The following is a 21,003-nucleotide window of genomic DNA, read 5'->3' as shown; positions in this document are numbered from 1 at the left end:
GATTTTTTATGTGTACAATCATGTTGCTAGACAATAATGATTTTCTAATCTTTATGCATTTTATGTCTTTTTCTTGCCTATTGACATGGCTAGGATATCCAGTTTAATGTTTAATAGTAGTAGTGATAACTGGCATCTTTATCTTTTTCTCAGTCTCAGGGAGAGTTTTCAATATTTTGCCATTCATAATGATATTTGTTGCTGACTTTATTTATTTATTTATTTATTTATTTATTTTGGTAGCTGATCTATATCACACTAAGGAAGCTCCCCTCCATTCCCAGTTTTCTAAAAATTTTAAAAATCATAAATGGGTGTTGAATTTTGAATTTTTTCAAATGCATTTCCTGAATCAATTGAGATGATCCTATTAGGTTTTTCTTTTACCTCTGTTAACGTGAATTATACTGATTGCTGTTGCCATCCCATATTTTAAATTGAGGAATAATTCATATACACTGAAATACATATATTTTATTTTTTTAATTTTTAAAATTATTTATTTTTGGTTGCATTGGGTCTTTGCTGCTGTGCGCAGGCTTTCTCTAGTTTCTGTGAGCGGAGGCTACTCTTCATTGCGGTGCACGGGCTTCTCATTGCAGTGGCTTCTCTTGTTGTGGAGCATGGGCTCTAGGCACACGGGCTTCAGTAGTTGTGTCTTGCAGGCTCAGTAGTTTCAGCGCACAGGCTTAGTTGCTCTGCAGCATGTGGGATCTTCCCAGCCCAGGGATCAAACCTGTGTCCCCTGCATTTGCAAGCAGATTCTTAACCACTGTGCCACAAGGGAAGCCCTGAAATACATATATTTTAGTATACAGTTCAATGGATTCTGAAACTGCATACGCTCATGTAACCCACACCCAATCAAAATGTAGACATTTCCATTATCCATCCAATCAATCTGCCGTTGCCTCTAGACACAACCACTATGCTGCTTTCGTTCAGTATAAATTAGTTTAGATTGTTCTAAACACACGGTCAAAATCACAGTCTGTATTCTTTGTGATTATGTGCATTAGCAGTTTGTTCCCTTATCTTGTAAGTATTTATAATTCCATTGTATGAATATACAACACATTGTTTATACATTCTCTTACTGATGGGCATTGAGGTTGTTTCCAGTTTCTGGCTAATATGCACTATGAGTACATCCGCTATGAACATTGTTGTACCAACCTTTTTGTGTGCATATTTTTATTTCTCTTGGGTCAATATCTAGAGGTGGAATTGCTGTGTCATAAGGAAGGTATATGTTTAGCCTTAGAAGAAAGGGCCTGACTTATTTCCAAAACAGGTTTGAATTTGTCTATTTCTCTTTTCAGTTTTGTCAGTTCTTTTTTTTTTAATATTTATTTATTTATTTGGTTGTGCTGTGTCTTAGTTGTGGTGGGCGGGCTCCTTAATTGTGGCATGGGAACTCTTAGTCGCGGCATGCATGTGGGATCTAATTCCCTGACCAGGGATTGAACCCAGGCACCCTGCATTGGTAGCACAGAGTCTTATCCACTGTGCCATCAGGGAAGTCCCCAGTTTTGTCAGTTCTTGTTTCATGTAGTTTGAAACTCTGTTATTTGATGCACTGTCTGTTTCTGATTATATTCCTTGTCCTGAGGTCTATTTTGTTTGGTATTAATATAGCCACTCCAGCTTTTTTATTATTAGTGTTTGCATGGTTAACTTTTTTCGTTCTTTTAATATATCTTTGTTTTTATATTTAATGTGCATCTCTTATAAACACAAGACCACATATATGGTTGGTCTTGCTTTTTTGTCCAGCCTGTCAATCTCTGTCTTTTAGAGTATTTAGTACATTTATCTGTAATATAATTATTGATATGATTGTGTTTATGCCCACTGTATCACTGTATGTTTTCTATTAGTTTCATGTATTCTTCATTCTTTTTTTTCTTTCCTATTCTATTTTATCTCCTCTATTGCCTTATTGGCTGTATTTCTTTTTTTTTTTTTTTTTTTTTTTTGCAGTATGCAGGCCTCTCACTGTTTGTGGCCTCTTCCTTTGCGGAGCACAGGCTCCGGACGCGCAGGCCCAGCGGCCACGGCCCACGGGCCCAGCCGCTCCGCGGCATGTGGGATCCTCCCGGACCGGGGCACGAACCCACGTCCCCTGCATCGGCAGGCAGACTCTCAACCACTGCGCCACCAGGGGAGCCCGGCTGTATTTCTTTGGGTTATTTTGAAAATGGTTGTTCTAAGGTTTACAATATTCATCTTTAGTTTATCATCGTCTACTTTTAAATGACAGCATGCCATTTCACGTGTAATGTAGAAACCATATACTTCCATTTCCCCTTCCCATCCTTTGTACCAATATTATTGTACATTTTACTTCTACATGTGTTAAACACCCTATAGTTCATCACTGTTGTCTTTGCTTTAAATAATCAATCATCAAATCAATCAATCATGTTCAAAAACATTGAGCAATGAAATATTTACCCATGTGTTTATCATTTCCAGAATTCTTACTCTCTTTTTGTAGATCCGAGTATCCATCTGGCATCGCTGGCCATGACTTTTTGAGCTGTGTAAGCTCTGGCTCATTCAGCTCCCCAATTCTTAGTAGTTGTTCTTTCTTTGGTGGCTTTCCTTTGCTTGGCTTTGTGGACTCTTGCACTATACTGGCTCAAATTAGTATTCACCAATAGACTCAGATTTCTGTGAAGATTTCTGACTCCTTCCTGCACAAATCCTTGTCTCCAGTACCCTGACCTTTTTTGTCATTTTGGCTTCTCAAGGTATACCCTATGAATGAGCAGCTTACAAGTCAGGAGAGCCTGAATTCTTAATTCCTCTGCTACACTGTTTCCATGGAAATTCTTTTTTTTAAATATATATTTATGCAACAGGATCTCTTTTTAAAATTTATCATTTATTTTATTTTATTTTCGGCTGCGTCGGGTCTTAGTTGCGGCACACAGGATCTTCGTTGCGGTGCAAGGGCTTCTCTCTAGTTGCAGCACGCGGGTTCCAGAGCATGTGGGCTCTGTAGTTTGCGGCACGGGGGCTCAGTAGTTGTGGTGCATGGGCTTAGTTGCCCCGTGGCATGTGGGATCTTAGTTCCCTGACCAGGGATTGAACCTTCATCCCCTGCATTGGAAGGTGGATTCTTAACCACTGGACCACCAGGGAAGTCCCATCCGTGGAAATTCTTAATGCTAGCTAATACCATGGACTGAGGTATCCTTGAAATGGTGTCTGATTATGGTGTGAATGTATGTCTGTGTTTTAGTGGCTACACACCAAGTACATACTTCCTTTCCCTTTCTGTCTTATGATCTGTGTTTATTCTTTCCTATCTATCCAAATTTATATACAACTCAGAACAAAATATGTTCCCAGAGCTTCCCTGGTGGCGCAGTGGTTGAGAGTCTGCCTGCCGATGCAGGGGATACGGGTTCGTGCCCCCGTCTGGGAAGATCCCACATGCCGCGGAGCGGCTGGGCCCGTGAGCCATGGCCGCTGAGCCTGTGTGTCCAGAGCCTGTGTTCTGCAATGGGAGAGGCCACAACAGTGAGAGGCCTGCGTACCGCAAAAAAAAAAAAAAAAAAAAAAAAAAAAAAAATATATATATATATATATATATATATATATATGTTTATGGAGTTAAAAAAATTAATCTTCTTATTTATCATTTCTGGTTTTCTTTATTTCTTCTTGTAGATTTGCATTACCACATGGTGTCATTTCCTTTTTTCCAATATAACCTCATTCTCATCACCTTCCTTTGTACTGTTGTCAAGTATATTAACATTTCCATATGTTTTAGGCCCAACAGTACAATTTTATAGATACTGTTTTATGCAATTACTTTTTAAATCAGTTAAGAGAGGGAATAAAAATAAATATGTAAGTATACTTTCATTTATTATTGCCTACATAATTACCTTTATTGGAGTTCTTGGTTTTTTCATGTGGATTCAAATCACTGTCTGGGTCATTTCCTTTCTGCTCGTAGAACTTTTTTTGGTATTTCCTATAAGGAAAATCTGCTAGCAAAAAATTCTATCAGTTTTTGTTTAATATATAATTTTACCTTCATTTTTGAATGATAGCTTGGCCTGGTATAGGATTTTGGGGTGTCATTTGTTTGGGTATCATTTATTTTAGTACTTTGTATATGTTGCCCCACTGCCTTCGAGCCTCCGATTTTTAAAAATTTTTTTAAAATAAATAAATTTATTTATTTATTTATTTATTTATTTATTTATTTATTTATTTATTCCTGGCTGCGTTGGGTCTTCATTGGTGCACGCAGGCTTTCTTTAGTTGTGGTGAGCCGGGGCTACTCTTTGTTGCGGTGTGCAGGCTTCTCATTGCAGTGGCTTCTCTTGTTGTGGAGCACAGGCTCTAGGTGTGTGGGCTTCAGTAGTTGTGGCATGCAGGCTCAGTAATTGTGGCTTGTGGGCTCTAGAGCGCAGGCTCAGTAGTTGTGTCACACAGGCTTAGCTGTGCTGCGTCATGTGGGATCTTCCTGACCAGGGCCCAAACCTGTGTCCCCTGCATTGGCAGGCGGATTCTTAACCACTGGACCACCAGGGAAGTCCCCTCCATTGTTCTTGAAGAGAAGTCAGGTGTTAATCTTATTGTTAACACATATCAGATTGTTTTTATCTTGATGTTTTCAAGATTTTCTCTATCTTTGGCTTTTAACATTTTGACTCTGATGAGTCTGGGTGTGGATCTTTTTGTATTTATTCTATGTGAACTTTTTTGAGCTTTTTGGATGTGTGGATTGGTGTTTTTTCATCAAATCTGGGAAGTTTTCAAGTGCTATTTCTTTGAATATTTTTTTCTCTCTGCTCCTTCCCATCATGCACATGTTGGTGTGCTTAAGTGGTGTTCCACATTTCTCTGAGGCTCTGTTCATTTTTTCTCATTATGTGTTCTTAGTGTTCTTCAGATTGCATAATCTCTATTGATCTATCTTCATGTTGACTGACTTCTTTTGCCAACTCAAGTCTATTATTGAGCCCCTCCAGTGAATTTTGTTTTGATTATTACACTTTTCAACTCCAGAATTGTCATTTTTTAAAAACAATTTCCATCTCTTTATTAACATTCTGCATTTCATGAGTCCTCATTGTCATACCTCCTTTACTTCTTAAACATAGTTTCCTTTGGTTTTTAACACATACTTATAACAGCTGCTTTGAAGTCTTTCTCAGATGTGTTCAACTTTTGGACCCCTTCAAAAGCAGTTTATATTGCCTCACTGTTTTTCCATGTGTGTGAATCACACATTCCTGATTCTTTGCATGTCTTAAAGTTTTTTTGCTGTTGTTGAAAATTGGACATTTTAGATGATATATTGTAGCAACACTATATACTCAATCTCCTCCTGCTCTGAGCCTTATTGTTGTAACTGTTGTTTGTTTGGACACTAGTTTATTTGTTTAATTCTTAACTAATTCTGTGAAGTCAACTTCCTGGTTTGTGTGTAGAGTGTGCATCTACTGATGTCTCTGCTCAGATTTTTCTTTTTCTTAAAAAAAAAAAAAAATCTTTTAACCTGGTTTCCTACAGATCACCCCAGGTCAGCATAAGCCACTTATTGGTCAAAAGTTGGGCTTAAGACCCCTTAACCAGTTATATTTTTATTTCTCAACTATTGGATGTAGGTGTGTAGCTAGGAGACAGCTTTCACAGTTTGGGAGTTCACAGTTTTGCCCCATGTTCATCCCTTCTGAGGGGAGGGGGTGCAGCCTTGGGCATTTGCACAGTCTTCCAGACCACCAAGGATGAGTGTGATTTTATTTGGGTATGAATCTCAGGAGTCACCCTGGGGCGCAGCAGCTTATTGTTCAGCCAGCATTTGGTCAGAATTTGTGCTTCAGTCCCTTGAGCCAGTAGGGCTCCTGCTCTTTGCTGATGGATCTGTGTGGTGTGGAGAATGCTCTCAAATCTGCTCTATATCCTGCTCTGACTGCTTCTGCATAGGTGCAGCCTAGCACACGCACCCACCTTCCGGACGCCCCAGGGATGAGTGGGATCCTGGGAAGACTCTTCTTGGCTGTCTCTTTCCCTGGTTCTTTCTGTTAAACTTCTGGCTGGTCTGCTACTATGTTGGTTTCTACTACTGTCATGGAGCTAACACCCCTTTTAATTATTTCCCCCAAATGTGCTTATATCTGAAGAACCCACAGATCTTCACAGCATCCAGGCGCTCTCGCCTTGGATTTTGAAGACATAGGGAAAAGGATGTAGGGAAGCCTCTCTGGGGCCTGACCAGTGTTAGTCATAAAAGTGTATGTTGGGGACTTCCCTGGTGGTCCAGGGGTTAAGAATTCGCCTTCCAATGCAGGGGATGTGGGTTCGATCCCTGGTCAGGGAACTAAGATCCCACATGCCGCAGGACAACTAAGCCCACGCACCACAACTACTGAGCACGCAAGCTACAGCTAGAGAGCCCGCATGCCACAACTAGAGAGAGAAGCCCGTGTGCTGCAATGAAAGATCCCATGTGCTGCAACTACAACCCGATGCAGCCAAAAATAAATAAATAAATACATAAAGTAAAAAATAAACTCATTGTTTAAAAAAAAAAGAATGTATGTTGATGGTTATGGGTCGTGGTCGTGCTGTGGCAGCTATGAGCCCCAGATCCAAGTGACATAGGTGCTCATTGGTCTTTAAGTCTGTACTTATATGTTGGTGATATAGGGCCTTCTAAAGTACAGGGTCCAGGGAAGGGGCTCCTGTCTGTGTCTCAAGGTGATATTATTCTATACTCTGTTTTGGCCACACTTTCCTTTTTTTCTAGCTAGAATGCCTCTGGTTTTTCTTTGTAACAGGCTCAACTGACATATCCATTTTTTAGAGGTTTCTCACAGGAACACAAAGGCAAAAATAATATCGTTTGGTAAAAAAGGAAAAAAAATAGAACTTTAATTCATGGATCTTTGTTGTTTAGTGAAGGAGTTGATGACTAAGGGTGCCCTAGGCAAGGATTCAATATTCAGTTGGCTTTCTAGCCTTTCTCCCACACAGAATGTTCTATTTCCCAGTTGGTCACACTCAGCAGGTGTGCTCATCTTGGACACTGAATCTGGATCAGATGGCCTGTTGTGAGCCCTCTTGTCTTCTGGAAGGGCCAGGCAGACCCTGATAGACTTGTATGATGACCCTTCTTCGGTCTCTGGACACAACTACGGTATTTCTTATTCTCTTAAGTCTCCAATATCAACAATAGAACCCTAGTTCGTTCGTTTTCTAAGATCACAGCTTACCGTTCCTCAGGGCTTGGGAGGTCATCTACCATCCCACTGCCTCTCCTTTTGGAGGAATTACTGTCTGAGGGAAAGGTAGATGTACACCTTGGCCCACTGTCATGGTAACAAGTGCCGTCTAAAAGCAACATGACACAAGATCAAAGTTTTTGCTGGTGAATTCATTTACTTTACATTTACTGAGAAATTACTATATGCTGGACTCCTGGGGTGGGAACTGGAAACTGGTGTGTGACCGTGTGTCAGAAGTCACGGGAGTCCACTGGAGGCACACAGGAGGGGGGTCTAACCAGCATGAGTGCAGAAAGGTTCCCCATGCCTTGTTCCCATCATGGCCAGCGAGACCCACAGAATAACATGGGACACAGACCCACAAAAGGCAGCACCAGGAAGGCTGAGGATGAGACTCAAGCAGAAAAACTCTACCCTGGCCACATCTAGCCCAGATGTCCACTAGTACCCAGAGAGGAAGGGTTGAAAATTAATGTCCAAATTGCAGGACACCTGCAATGTTAAAAATTGTTGTGTTGAAGGTGCCTTGTGGAGAGGTTTTCAGGTTTGGAAGGAGACTTTTTTTTTTTTTGGCCGTACCGTGTGGCTTGTAGGATCTTAGTTCCCTGACCAGGGATCGAACCCGGGCCCCCTGCATTGGGAGCACGGAGTCTTAACCACTGGACCACCAGGGAATTCCCAGGAGACTTATTTTAAACTGTATTTCCTCTACATCAAGCACCTTTGACGCGGCAGGTACAGTGATGAGCAGCACAGACCAAGTCCTGACCTCATGCTGGTTAACCTCCTGCAGCAGAGACTAGAGTCCATGAACAGATAGTGATCAGTGCTGTAAGGAAAAATGAAGGGCGTTGAGAGCTGTGATCAGGGACGGGCTCTCTGAGGAATAACCAGGTAAAAGAAGGAAGCAAGTCACGAGAAATCTATGGGCAGAAACTGGGCTGAGCCAGAAGAACAAAAATACAGGGCCCTGAGTCAGAAGCGCGCTCAGCACTTTTTAAGATGCATACAAAGGCCAGGGTGGCTGGAGCTGAGTACAAAGGGAAGGAGGGGGAAGGGTAGCTAAAAACAAAATCTCCTCCTGACCCAGAAAATCTCTCCACAAAGGCAGAAGAGAAAGAAAACAATTTCATTGTTGAATAAGCATTAAACCAGAATTTGACGTGCATCATAGGCAATCCACTAAGAGGTGGCAAAGACAGGAAGACATCCCACCCTTTTCTAGAGCCAAGCGGATACAACTTATTGCAAACATGTTCGCGAGAGAAACAGTAACTGGTCCTCAAGTAAGAGGGCTAAGCAGCATCTTGTGTCACAGCACGCATCCTAACTTCCCTTGGTGGTTGGGGAGGCCATCTGTGTTCACTAATTGGCTTTATCCAAAGGTAAACAGGCGTAGGCTCCTGAGCTCCCAGAGAAGTTGGGAGGTGGGGTGCTCTCGTCCTTGATGGTGGCATTTCAAAGGGAGGCTTCCCAAGTCCTTGAGAAAGACATTCCCAGATCTGGCGAGAGGATTCTTTAGCTTTAAACAGATTCACATACATTTCAAAGAGACAGGGAAAGAACGTACAGGTTTTCTAAAGTAAATGCTCTAAGAAAAGGAAGGGGGAAGGACATCTCTTCCCTTACTTTCAACAGGAGAATTAAGCCTCTTATTCTTTCCTTGTATTTGCCCTTACCCTAGAAAACCAGAGTATGCAGTTTATTCTAATTGTGATGAGAAGCCACAGGAGGTCTTGAGCTGGAGAGAGTTCTAAAGGTGCAGGGGGGTTGATGGGTGGAGACTCAGCCCCCAGGTTTGGCCAGGGGGGGATGATGGGGGCTCCAGGAAGTTGAGGATGGTGCTGATTTCCTTCATGGTTTGTGCCATATAACCCGAGGGTCTGCTAAACACAGCACCTGTGGTGATAAGCATGTATGTTTCTTTTCCTTGTTTGGCTGGAGCCCCCAACTGCTGTACAATGAGTGTCACGTGGTCATTAGAGAACACATCTGTCCTTCTTCCACGGTTCTGATTTTTTCTCCAGGACAACCTCTCTCACACATCTCAAACTTCTCATAAAAGGTGGAAGTGGGGAGTTCCCTGGTGGTCCAGTGGTTAAGACTCTGTGCTCTCACTGCTGAGGGCCTGGGTTCAATCCCTGGTCAGGGAACTAAGATCCTGCAAGCTGAGTGGCGTGGCCAAAAGAAAAAAAAAAAAAAAGGTGGAAATGAAGTAAAGCTTTGGGAAACAAATTCTGAGGAGCTATTTTGTCGATGTCAAAAAAAATCACAAGCTCAGGGCCGGCAGAATAAGAAAATGCTAATAGGACTGTTGTGCAGCCAAGTCAAGCCAAGGCAGACTGTAACACCTGCTGTTGGCGACCAGGGGACAAGGCTTTGACTGTGCCCAGTGCCTGAAAAAGCAGGCAAACAGGTAGAGAGGACACTACCCAGATCAGAGGTTTTTTTTCCAGTTTCCCACCTGGGTCCTTTGTGCTGCATCGTCCTTTACATAACCGCTTCCCAGTAGAATACTCCATTTAAACAGCTCTCTGCAAAGAAGCAAACTAATTACATACAGTTTCTTTCACGCTTGTGGCATTGACTCACACATAGAATTAAAATTGACAGCACTTTCTTCCAGGCCAGGAGCTCATTCCTACCAGTTGAGATCCACCTGCTCCCAGAATTCAAGCTCCACTTGGGTGTGTCATTTGCTCTTGCTTGTTTTGGGCCATTTGGTAGGAGTGTTGGTGCTTATTTTAGAGCACTGCCCCTATCTCTGAGCAGTAGGCTGTTCAGAAACAAGAAGTTAATGGAATCTTTTCTCTGCATCTAAAGGAAGATTTATTATTTTTATTTATTTATTTATTTATTTGCAGTATGTGGGCCTCTCACTGTTGTGGCCTCTCCCGTTGTGGAGCACAGGCTCCGGACACGCAGGCTCAGCAGCCATGGCTCACGGGCCCAGCCGCTCCACGGCATGTGGGATCTTCCTGGACCAGGGCATGAACCCGCGTCCCCTGCATCAGCAGGCGGACTCTCAACCACTGCGCCACCAGGGAAGCCCCTCCAACTCACTTTTTATTCCCATAATCTCCCAATCTCTCAATCGTGTGTGCCCTGTCTTTCTCTCTGTCTCTTTTTTTTTTTATTAACGTATAGCTGATTTACAACGTTGTGTTAGTTTCTGCTGTACAGCAAAGTGATTCAGTTATACATATATATATATACATTCTTTTTTATATTCTTTTCCATTATGGTTTGTCACAGGATATTGAATATAGCTCCCTGTTCTCTACAGTAGGACCTTGCCGTTTATCCATCCTATATACACTGTAATACTTTGCATCTGCTAACCCCAAACTCCCAATCCATCACTCCTCCACCCCCATGACCCCGCTGGCAACTACAAGTCTGTTCTCTATGTCTGTGATTCTGTTTCTGTTTTGTAGATAGGTTCATTTGTGTCTTTTTTTTAGATTCCACATATAAGTGATCATATGGTATTTGTTTTTCATTTCTGACTTACTTCAGTTAGTATGATAATCTCTAAGTCCATCCATGTTGCTGCAAATGGCACTATTTCATTCTATTTTATTGCTGCGTAGTATTCCACTGTATATATATGCACCACATCTTCTTTATCCATTCACCTGTTGATGGGCATTGAGGCTGTTTCCATGTCTTGGCAGTTTTAAGTGTAGAAGAGGAACGTTCCATGTCAGCTCTGTTCATCCCCCAGAACTTTCACCAGCATACAAGTTCAGAAACCACTAAAGATAGGAGAAACCAAGTAGGACTCATCTTCATGAATAAGTCATTCATGGAGCTGTACTATGTCTGAAACAGTCTTGCCCTATATCATCATTCATGTACTAGATGAAGCTCTTGTATCAGATAGGGCTCCTAAAGCTTCTGGAATCCACTAGTTCTTGGGTTGTTTATGAAACTAAAGCAGGTTAAGTCCCTCTACACCCCAATTAGAATTGACCTCTCTGTCCTTTGCACTCACATGTACCCTACCAAGATTTGATCAATAACACTTATCACATGTCTTATGTAATCTTTGCATCTATGCAGAGTCCACCCTGTCATCAGAGACCAGTAGTAGTAGATAGAACTAAACCCGGCCAGACCTCGGGCCCTCCCTGTCTTGGACACACAGCAGGTTAAATTAAGGGATCTGTTCCCCCTTAATTCCCCCTTAATTCCCACCCCAGCGGTTTCCATTTCAATTTGTTGCTCTCTACACCAGGGAAGCTAAGAAGTTGGGCCTTGAAAAGAGAGGGTGTGGGAGGTATCACAGAACCAGACCACACCCACCCGCAGTCTCCTGCATTCTCCCAGCAACCAGGGTCAGTGCCCCAGCTTGTTTCAGGGAGAGGAGCTGACAAAGCTCTGAGTCACGTGTGCAAGTGAAGTTTGAAACAGAGCTGGCATGAGTCTTAACAGCCTAAAGTGTCTGAACCTGCCCAAGACATTGCAAGGGACAGGAAAGGCAGTTAGCCTAGAATGGTGGGAAGTGGTGCTTAGAAAATAGAGAACTGAGTTGAGGCTCAATGAAATGGCTGCACTTAGATTCTTGTCTGGACCACAGTTTCTGACCCCCAGCCTCCCCCCAGCCCACCCCCACCCGCTGCTCCTTTGATGCCCCCAATCTCCCTTCTCTCTGGCACTTGCAGTTCTGTCCTGAGACAACCCTGGAGCATTTTCTGCTACCCTTCATTATGGGAAACATATAAGGCAAATGTGCAGGCTCCTTAGCATCCCAAGGGTAGGCAGCCTCTTCTTGTGTTTTTACTTCAGCCTTCCCGTTTCCCTGGGAGCTGTGGCCCCTGGGACAGTGGAATGGTAGGAACCCAGGACCCAGGATTGCGTATCACTTAAGAAGTTTGTTCTTTTAGATAATTCATAAGAACAAGATACAGGATTGCTGATAGTAGAACAGCCATATTCCCAATGAGTCAGAAGCCTGTCTAAGCACAAAGGGAAGGACTTTGCTAAGAACAATGACCTCCAGAGATGCACAGGTGGCCGGCCTGGGGCAAATTGACTCCTCTGTGCCACTGTGTGTATATATGGCTGCACTTCTGCTTTGCTCAATCACCTAATGTTTATGCAGGTGTTCTGACCCTTCCTTGACAGCCTCCTGATGTCCCAGTTCTGCGTTTGCACCTCCAATAAATCAATAATGTTAGATAAGAAAAGACAAGTAAATCTCACAAGTCGTAAAATGAAAAAGGAGAAGGAAAGCAACTCAGGGATTATACTGGGTGAACCATACCCAAAGCCACGTCAGTGGAGAAGGGCCATACATTCCCCCTGATTTTCCCAGTCAGAAAAACTGATCCACAAAGGCCAGCCTGAAAATGCTGTTCCCCCAGACGCGGGGTCTGGGGCACAGTTGGGGGGCCAGTCCTGCCTCAGAGGGCACTACTCATCTACCCGTTACCCTCACTCATGCCTCGTCCCCATTAATGGTGTCATCAGAATTCATTTCCCATCTCTGTGTCCCGTTTCCCACTGAAAGAAACCAGGGATCTTTAGAGAAATGGCCGTTAGGATACGGAATAGGGAAGGTACAGGTGAACTTGGGACATCTTGTTATGCCAGAAAGCAAGGAAGCTATCAAAGCCTGATCGCGTTAGAAGTTCACAGAGTCTACTAAATAACTGGTCTGTACTCTTCAAAAATGTCAAGGTTATGAAAGACCAGGAGACTTAGAAGCCATTCCAGACTGGGGAGACTAAAGAAAAAAGAGATTAAATGCAATGCTGAATCCTGGCCTTGATCCTGGAATAGAATTTTTTTTTTTAAATAAAAGATTTGTTGGGACAACTGGCAAACCATGAATAAGGTCATAGATTAAATAATAGCATTGTATCAATGTTAACTTTCTGATATCAACCATTGTTCATGATTATTTAAGAGTACATCCTTGTTCTTAGGAAATACACACCATTGTATTTGTAGGTAAAGGAGCATTATGTGTGCACTTCACTCTCCAGTAGTTAAAAGGTTGTATATATGAAAGAGAAAATGAGTCAGCAAAAGGGGTGAAATGCAAACAACTGGGGAATCTGGATGAAGGGTCTATGAGAGTTCTTTGTCCTATTCTTGTAACTATTCTGTAAGTCAAACATTATTTCAAAATTTAAAAAATTACCAAAGGGAAAAAAGGCTCACAGGAGTCGATGTAAAAAATTTTCTTTCCTATTCAAACTATTTTAGTGAAATCATAGAACTGGTAAAGGAAAGTTCTTTACAGAATTCCAGTAATAAGTGCAGGAGAAATAATAGAATTAGAAAACCACCATCTTAGCAAACCCTAAGGCAATGCTCATCAATGAATGCTAAAACCATGAGGTGGGACCCTGGAGGGATCAGGCTGACACCACATGACTCCTCTGGCCAATCCTGGCACCACTAAACATGGCACTGGGACTTCCCTGGTGGTGCAGTGGTTAAGAATCCACCTGCCTGCCAATGCAGGGGACATGGGTTCCATCCCTGGTCCGGGAAGATCCCACAGGCCGCGGAACAGCTAAGCCTGGGCGCCACAACTACTGAGCCTGTGCGCTAGAGCCCGCGAGCCACAACTACTGAGGCCTTGTGCCACAACTACTGAAGCCCGAGTGCCTAGAGCCCATGCTCCGCAACAAGAGAAACCACTGCAATGAGAAGCCCGCGCACCACAACAAAGAGTAGCTCCCGCTCGCCACAACTAGAGAAAGCCTGCATGCAGCAATGAAGACCCAATGCAGCCGAAAATAAATAAATAAATAAAATTATAAAATAATAATAATAAAAATAAACGTGGCACCACCTGTGAAGAGTTCTGGCCCAAACCAATGCAAATGAATATGATCAAGCCTTTGGAGCTAACCACCAGTTCACAGGAAACACAGCGTATAAAGGACTAGGGAAAACTATACCAGGACCCCACCTGCCAAATCCAGAAAGTGGAAGATTTTATAAAACATATGAATGACCTGGTTTCTCTATCAAATCAATGTCATTTTTTTAAAAATGGAGGGAAGACTATTATGTAATAAAAGAGACTTTGAGGCAAAATCACATGTGGTGTATAGCTCTTGTTTGGATTCTGATCTGAAAAAACCAACTACTTTAGATAATCAGAGATTAGATGATATTGAGGAATTATTAATTTTATTAAGGGGACAATGGCATGTGATTATTTTTTTTTCGAATGCTCTTATTAAAGATGCATATTGATGTACTTATGGGTAAAATGACATAATGTCTGTGTTTGGCTGAAAAAGACTGGCCAGGGGTGAGGGGAGGCAGTGAAATAAGATTGGCAAAACGTGGGTAATTGTTGAAACTGAGTGATAAGTACGGAGGGTTTTTTGTTTTTGTAATCTATTTTGTTGAAGTATAGTTGATTTACAATGTTGTGTTAGTTTCTGGTGTACAGCAAGGTGATTCAGTTATACATATATATATATTTTTCATATTCTTTCCCATCATGGTTTATTACAGGATATTGAATATAGTTCCCCTTGCTAAACAAGTAGGACCTTGTTTATACTGAGGGTTTTATGACATGATTTCCTCTACATTTGTATATGTTTGAAATTTTCCATAAAGAGCCTTAAAGAAAAAAAGCCTTTAAATCAAATCCTAGAAATCTATTACTAAGTTCTATAACTTGTTCACATAAAACAATAAATAAAGAAAAACTTAAAAACCTTAAGTGAAAAATTTGGGAAGTGCCGAGTCTTACTATTCCTCTGTCCATTCACCCGCAGTTGGGTTGTATTTAGATTATCATACACATGGGTCAGACCCTTTATAACCTGGGTTCAGTCTTCCACTGAACCTCAAATTAGAACCACACACAGAACCAGTCGACAGCCAAAAATCCCACAGTAATCACCAAATCATTTATAATAATTTGTATGCCTGCAAATTAAATTGGCTACATAAAATGTCCCTAATAATTAAAATAATTGTTCTGCAATTGCTTGTATTTCTTTTTTTTTTTTTTTTTTTTTTTTTTGCGGCACACGGGCCTCTCACTGTTGTGGCCTCTCCCGTTGCGGAGCACAGGCCCCAGACGCGCAGGCTCAGTGGCCATGGCTCACGGGCCTAGCCGCTCCGCGGCATGTGGGATCTTCCCAGACCGGGGCACGAACCCACGTCCCCTGCATCGGCAGGTGGACTCTCAACCACTGCACCACCAGGGAAGCCCTCCATGGAGTTTTGATTTACATTTCATTTGCCTGCTGAACATCTTTTCATGTGCTTATTGGCCATTTGTATGTCTTCTTTGCAGAAAAGTCTATTAAGATCCTTTCCTCGTTTTTTTTTTAAATTGGATCATCAGTATTTTTTGAATCTTGTTTTCTTCTTCTGTAGGAGAACGTTATGTCCTTCACAGAGTTGTTGTGAAGATTCATGAGAGAGCGTTGGCAAGGCACACAGTTCTCTGCATTTAGCACTTGCTCCAAAAAGTTAGTGAACCTTCCTCTCACCTAGGCATTTAGCATTACATCATCCAGCATAGCGTTTTTGCTTGAAGACAGACTCAATAAATGTCTGAAAGGGTAAATGTGCCAATTCACACCATTCAATATTCAAATCTGGATCCTATGTGTTTTGTCCCTTTGCTCCCATTTCCTTCATTAAACCTTTTCATCCTGGAACAATTTTCTTAATTTCATTCCTCTTGCCAGCTGTCTCCTCTCCTGAAACTCAACTTACGGTATCATTGAAGCTGATTACAAGGGAACCAAAGACACCGCCTAACACTGTTCTGAGGTGAATATGATCAACCTTTGAAGAAGCTAAATAACTGACAACCTGTCAATATAACCTGTCCTGTGTTGGAGCGCTCAACAAAAAGTAATTAAAGTACATAAAGAGATGAGAGAAATGAAATTTACCAAAAAACCCTGATTGCAGATGGATGGTTTTTAACAGTTCAGTAACCCCTGATGACCCAACCTGCTGTGGGGCATGGCTCTCTTTTTCATTTGTAGAGGACCCAGGCCACCATCAGGCCCAAAGACTCGATGTTGGTGGGAACCCTCTAAGGCTGTGGAGCCTCCAGTGGGCCGGATTTGGGTGTCGGAATGGAAACAATTTGATCACTCAGGCCAGGTGGTGAGTCCAACTTGATCTTCACACTTATTCAGCAGCTGCTTTAGCAAACCTCAGCTTAAGCGCCTCGGGCATAACGTGAAAGGGTGAGCACAGGTGTGGGAAAGTGTGACTCATTTCTCCTTGCACCTTCTTGAAGGTCAGCCCAATACCAAAGACACCTTGGTGAGAATATATGGGTGCGTGCAGTTGCCTGATCAGAAGGATCTCCTGGATTTTGCCTTGGGCGCGGTGATAAGGGGAACGTGAATAACAGGGGGGTTTGGGGGTGTGTTGGATTCGGAGGTGGGACAGTGGTCTGGGAGTCTAGGGTGGGCTTGGGGAGTGCTGGGGGGAAGGTAGTGGTGGTGGTGGTTGGCTCCTGGGGTGCAGGGACCGGCTCGAATTCGTCTTCATATCTTGGGTCTAGCTCGGTGGGCGGCTCAAGGCTTTGCTGTTTGCTAAGCTGTGGAAACCCGGCCTTGGTAGGGAAGTCAGAGACGGCCCCAGTCAAGACAGCTCGCCAGGCCGCACCCGGACGCAGCGGGGAACTCGATTCGAGGAGAGATCTTTTTTTTTTTTTTTTTTTTTTTTTTTTTTTTTTTTTCCTTTTTGCGGTATGTGGGCCTCTCACTGTTGTGGCCTCTCCCGTTGCGGAGCACAGGCTCCGGATGCGCAGGCCCAGCGGCCATGGCTCACGGGCCCAGCCGCTCCGCGGCATATGGGATCCTCCCAGATCGGGGCACGAACCCGTATCCCCTGCATCGGCAGGCGGACTCTTAACCACTTGCGCCACCAGGGAGGCCCGAGGAGAGATCTTTTGACTTGTGCCCAGAGGGGCTGGCAGCCGGCAGCGTCTGGGCTCCAAGGAAGCCCTGGGGGCTCGCACCCGGCCGAGAGGCCTACCCACAACCAGCCCGCGGCTGCCTCCGACGCGGAGGATCTAGGCAAGGCCGCGTGTGGGCGGGATGAGCCAGCTTGCACTCCTTATTGGACAAAGGCTCTTGTCAATCACTGAGGAAACCTGTCTGGACGCGACCGGACATCCGGAATTCCCACCTCAGAGGGAAGCGGGCTCGGGTGGAGGCGGGGAGCGATGGGAGGATGCGGTACCCAATGGCAATCAAGAGCTCCGCCTTCGCAATAGATTGGCAGGTGCTTGAACCACTGAGGCGCCGCTAAGGATATTGGCCGTGGAGAATGATTGGTCCAATCTGCAGGTGCGTGGTTCTTCAGAGTATATAAAGTAGGCAATTAACCCTTGGTTGAAATCGTGCTGCCGACGGAGGTCTACTTTTGTTGGCGTTTTGACTTCCACTAAGGCTCCTGAATTTGGTGAGCTTTCCCTGGAATTATCTAGGTTCCCTTCTCAATTCAGGATCAAGGGCTTGAGGATGACGGGTGCTGTACCCCAAATTATGGCCAGATAATCGGAAATGGGTGCTGTTCGGTGAATTAAACCTGAGATTAAATGTTTGGTGGTCAGTAGAAAACAGGAAGAGACAGGAAGGGGCAGTTTACAGGGGGAAAAAAAATGCAAGGAGCCCCTAAACATTTGAATGGTTGTGCAAACTTTTACATAATAAGAAAAATGCAAATTAAAGTTTCACTGAGCTAACATTTTTGACCTATCAAATTGACAAAAATCCAAAATTTGACAAGGTTCTCTGTTAAGGACGATGCAGTGGCCCAGATGGTATCAATTTTTCTTCCTCCCGACACTTATGAACAAATGTTTCCTCTTGCTTTCAGCTTGCAGGGTAGGCTGTTATCTTATGGTCATCTGTTAAGTTCTCACATTGACTCCCGGGAACTTTTAAGAACAAGTTCTGAGCCTGCAGGTACATTTTTTTCGAAGGTGCTTTGATTTTCCTGACTAGTAGCAATACTGAGATCTGGTGGGACATATGGGTGTCAGTTGGAAATGGGTTTTGTTTTAAGAGGGCTCTTCTGGCCACTGGTGTGCCAGTGAAGCAGATGAAGTGACAGAAATCATATAAACAGAAGATGGAGCTTATCTGGAAATGGCATCAGAGCCGCCCAACAATTGTAGCAAGCCAGCAGTGCTTCCACAAAGCATCAAAGGCCCAGAACCTGGGCAACAGAACCACCACCCAGGAAGAGTGTCACATATTCTGGGTACTCCAGACACTGGCTTCCAAGTCCCCACCAGGTGACAGGTCCTGTCTACCCAGTACCCATCCCTCCCACCCCTTTCTCACAGAGCCCCAGTGAGGTCCAGTGGCCCCCTCCTCTGAATGGCTTAAGTGTTCAGGGGATGCCGGCCCCAGCCCCAGGCATCTCAGCCAACCATGGTGGTCCCATCTCCTTGCTAGTGATTGGTGAAGGCATGGACACATGACATTCTGGCCAATTGGGACCCAAAAGGGGAGGGTGCACCTGAATTGGTTCCCTCACTCCTAGGACACAAAGAAGAGATGGCCCTTTTCCTGCTCCTGGTTGTGATATCTGAACTCCTGCAGCCATCTTGCAACCCTGAGGAGAGCTGGTCTGTGACAAAAGCCCACAGTGCAAGGAAGACCAAGTTAAGAGAAATATAGCTTGGGCCCTGACCCTAATGGACCTACAGGCATTCTGCCTTTGGACTCCTCCCGTGCCCTAATTCTCCTTTTGTTTAAGACAGTTGAGTTGGAGTTTTCAGCTCTTTGCAGTTGGAACATCTTAGCTGAACCAAGTATAGAAAAGTTCCTTCAGTTTACTTTTCCCATAGCCATGAGAATTTTGACTCACATACCCACGAGTCATTCCTGTTTGTTTGGTATAATAAGAGAAGAAGAACTGGAAGAAGGAGGTGAAGAAAGAGATATAAAGTGGCTACAGGGCAGTGCATATTCTGCTGACATGCATTTAGGGGGCAGGGAGATAAAAAACAACCCGGGGGGTCCTTGGGACCTGAGAGAGGGAACAAACAATACTTAAATCATAACATTTTAAAAAAGCAGTAACAAAAAAGATAAAAATATTTTTTTAAAAAAGAAAAAAGAACTGACATTTGGATATAACAACAGACACACAGATCAGACCCTCCTGCTATGGATTGTCAGCAAAGAAGCAAAAGCAGTTACAGTGATGGGGGGAGGCCTGGGAAGAACCCTAACAAGCAAGAGACGATGAAAGGTTCACTGTGATCCCGTGATAATTATTAAATTGTGGTACGTAAAACGCCACTGCTTCTTTTAATTTCGTGTGTTTAGTTTTATTTCAGCAAATAAAAAATATTCTCAAGAACTTTCTTAGGTTGTCCCTTTAGCGCACCCTCCTAAATTCAGCTTGCTATGAATTTTTCTGCCAGTGGGGTGATCAGATACAGGACCTGGGCAGAACGGAAGAATCGCTGTTATTTCCGTCGTCATGCACTCACTGACTCACTGAACTTTACTGATGTGCTAAGGTGGCCCAGACTCTCTGTGAGGTCATTTTGGCATTTTATTGAATGCTGACTTGTGAGGTTCTCTTTTCCTGCACACATGCCTGGCTTCTCCAAAGGACTTTATTTTTATGTATTTATTTTTGGCCGCACCACGGCTTGCAGCTTCTTAGTTTCCCGGCCAGGGATTGAACCCGCACCCTCAGCAGTGAAAGCGCCGAGTCCTAGCCACTGGACCACCAGGGAATTCCCCTCCACACGACTTTAATCTCTCTAAAGGTAGGACTGTGTTGTGTATTTTATTTCCATTGACAGTGTCTAGCACAGGTCTAGGTGTGTGATAAGCACTCATAGAAGTCTTAATTGTATATAAAGTAAGTCTCACGCTTAAATAAGAGAAACTTAGAGGGTCTTAACTCTGATACTGTTGCTTTGGTCCAGGATCGAAGGTGAGTCTTTGAATCAGACTTTTTGCTTTTTAGGGATGCTCCCCTACTGCTTGCTTCCATACAGTTACAGAAGTGTCCAGAAATCCTTCTAAGGAAGAAGAAGGTGTAGTGTTATTAGACTGGATGCTCGGGCAGTGGGACCTGATACTCATCCCACAGCACCCCTAAATCCTTTCAACACCATGTGCTGGGGCTTCTTAGGCTTCGAGCCAGCCCTTCTGGGCTGCTGCCTGCTCAGGGTCTGCACGGAAGGTCTAATTTGGATCAGATGACAGCCTCGGAGGGGAGCCCATGTGACAGCTGGAAGCTCACCAGCAGGCAGAAGCCAAACAAGTCAGGGATTTTTCTTCTCTGAAGACAACAGTCCTGATTCCTATGACATGATATCTAAATTGCAAGAACTGAGCAACTCTGTATATGATCTACCTCTACATCTATGTATATGAGATAAACTGAAGCCTACAGAAGTCTGAGAATGGCGCGGGGTTGGGTCCCGGGGCCAGGGCAGAGTCACGGCCCCACCGTGGCGGCGTCTTGCCAGGCGGAGGCACCTACATGTCGTAGAGCCGGAGCTGGTCCTGCACGTCGCCGTCCGACATCTCGCCAAACGTCTCCTTGTTGTCCTTCATGAGCTTGAAGATGGCAGCCAGCTGTTCTTTCTGAACTCTGTCAAGAAGAAAGGATAAAGAGGAAAAAGATGCTCCCAAACCAGGGGAGAGAGAGAGAGAGAGAGGCCGTGCACATCCCGTGGAGTTGGGACACTCCTCACTCCTGTATTACTGCTTTGCTTTCCAGAATAAGAAGAAAATGAAACTAA

At 43.8% G+C, this 21,003-nt stretch overlaps 1 protein-coding gene across 3 annotated transcripts in view; it reads right to left on the bottom strand.

The window, feature by feature from the left end:
• Nucleotides 1-645: 645 nt before the first annotated feature.
• The window catches only part of MXRA7 (matrix remodeling associated 7), a 50,392-nt gene continuing 30,034 nt past the window's right edge, over nucleotides 646-21,003 (bottom strand). Inside the window, exons 4-5 of one of the 3 annotated variants that reach the window (XM_060080470.1) lie at nucleotides 20,742-20,852; nucleotides 646-745 (exon numbers count right to left, since the gene is read on the bottom strand). In XM_060080470.1, the coding sequence (XP_059936453.1) occupies nucleotides 646-745; nucleotides 20,742-20,852 (211 nt within the window). Of the gene's footprint in view, nucleotides 746-10,992; nucleotides 11,018-19,324; nucleotides 19,684-20,741; nucleotides 20,853-21,003 lie in introns of those variants that run through there. The other 2 variants (XM_060080472.1, XM_060080471.1) reach the window with 2 other exon arrangements.

This window comes from Mesoplodon densirostris, chromosome 18, assembly GCF_025265405.1.
Source record: "Mesoplodon densirostris isolate mMesDen1 chromosome 18, mMesDen1 primary haplotype, whole genome shotgun sequence".
In the NCBI taxonomy this organism is placed as follows: domain Eukaryota; kingdom Metazoa; phylum Chordata; class Mammalia; order Artiodactyla; family Ziphiidae; genus Mesoplodon; species Mesoplodon densirostris.
This window is presented reverse-complemented; position numbering and strand designations above follow the sequence as displayed.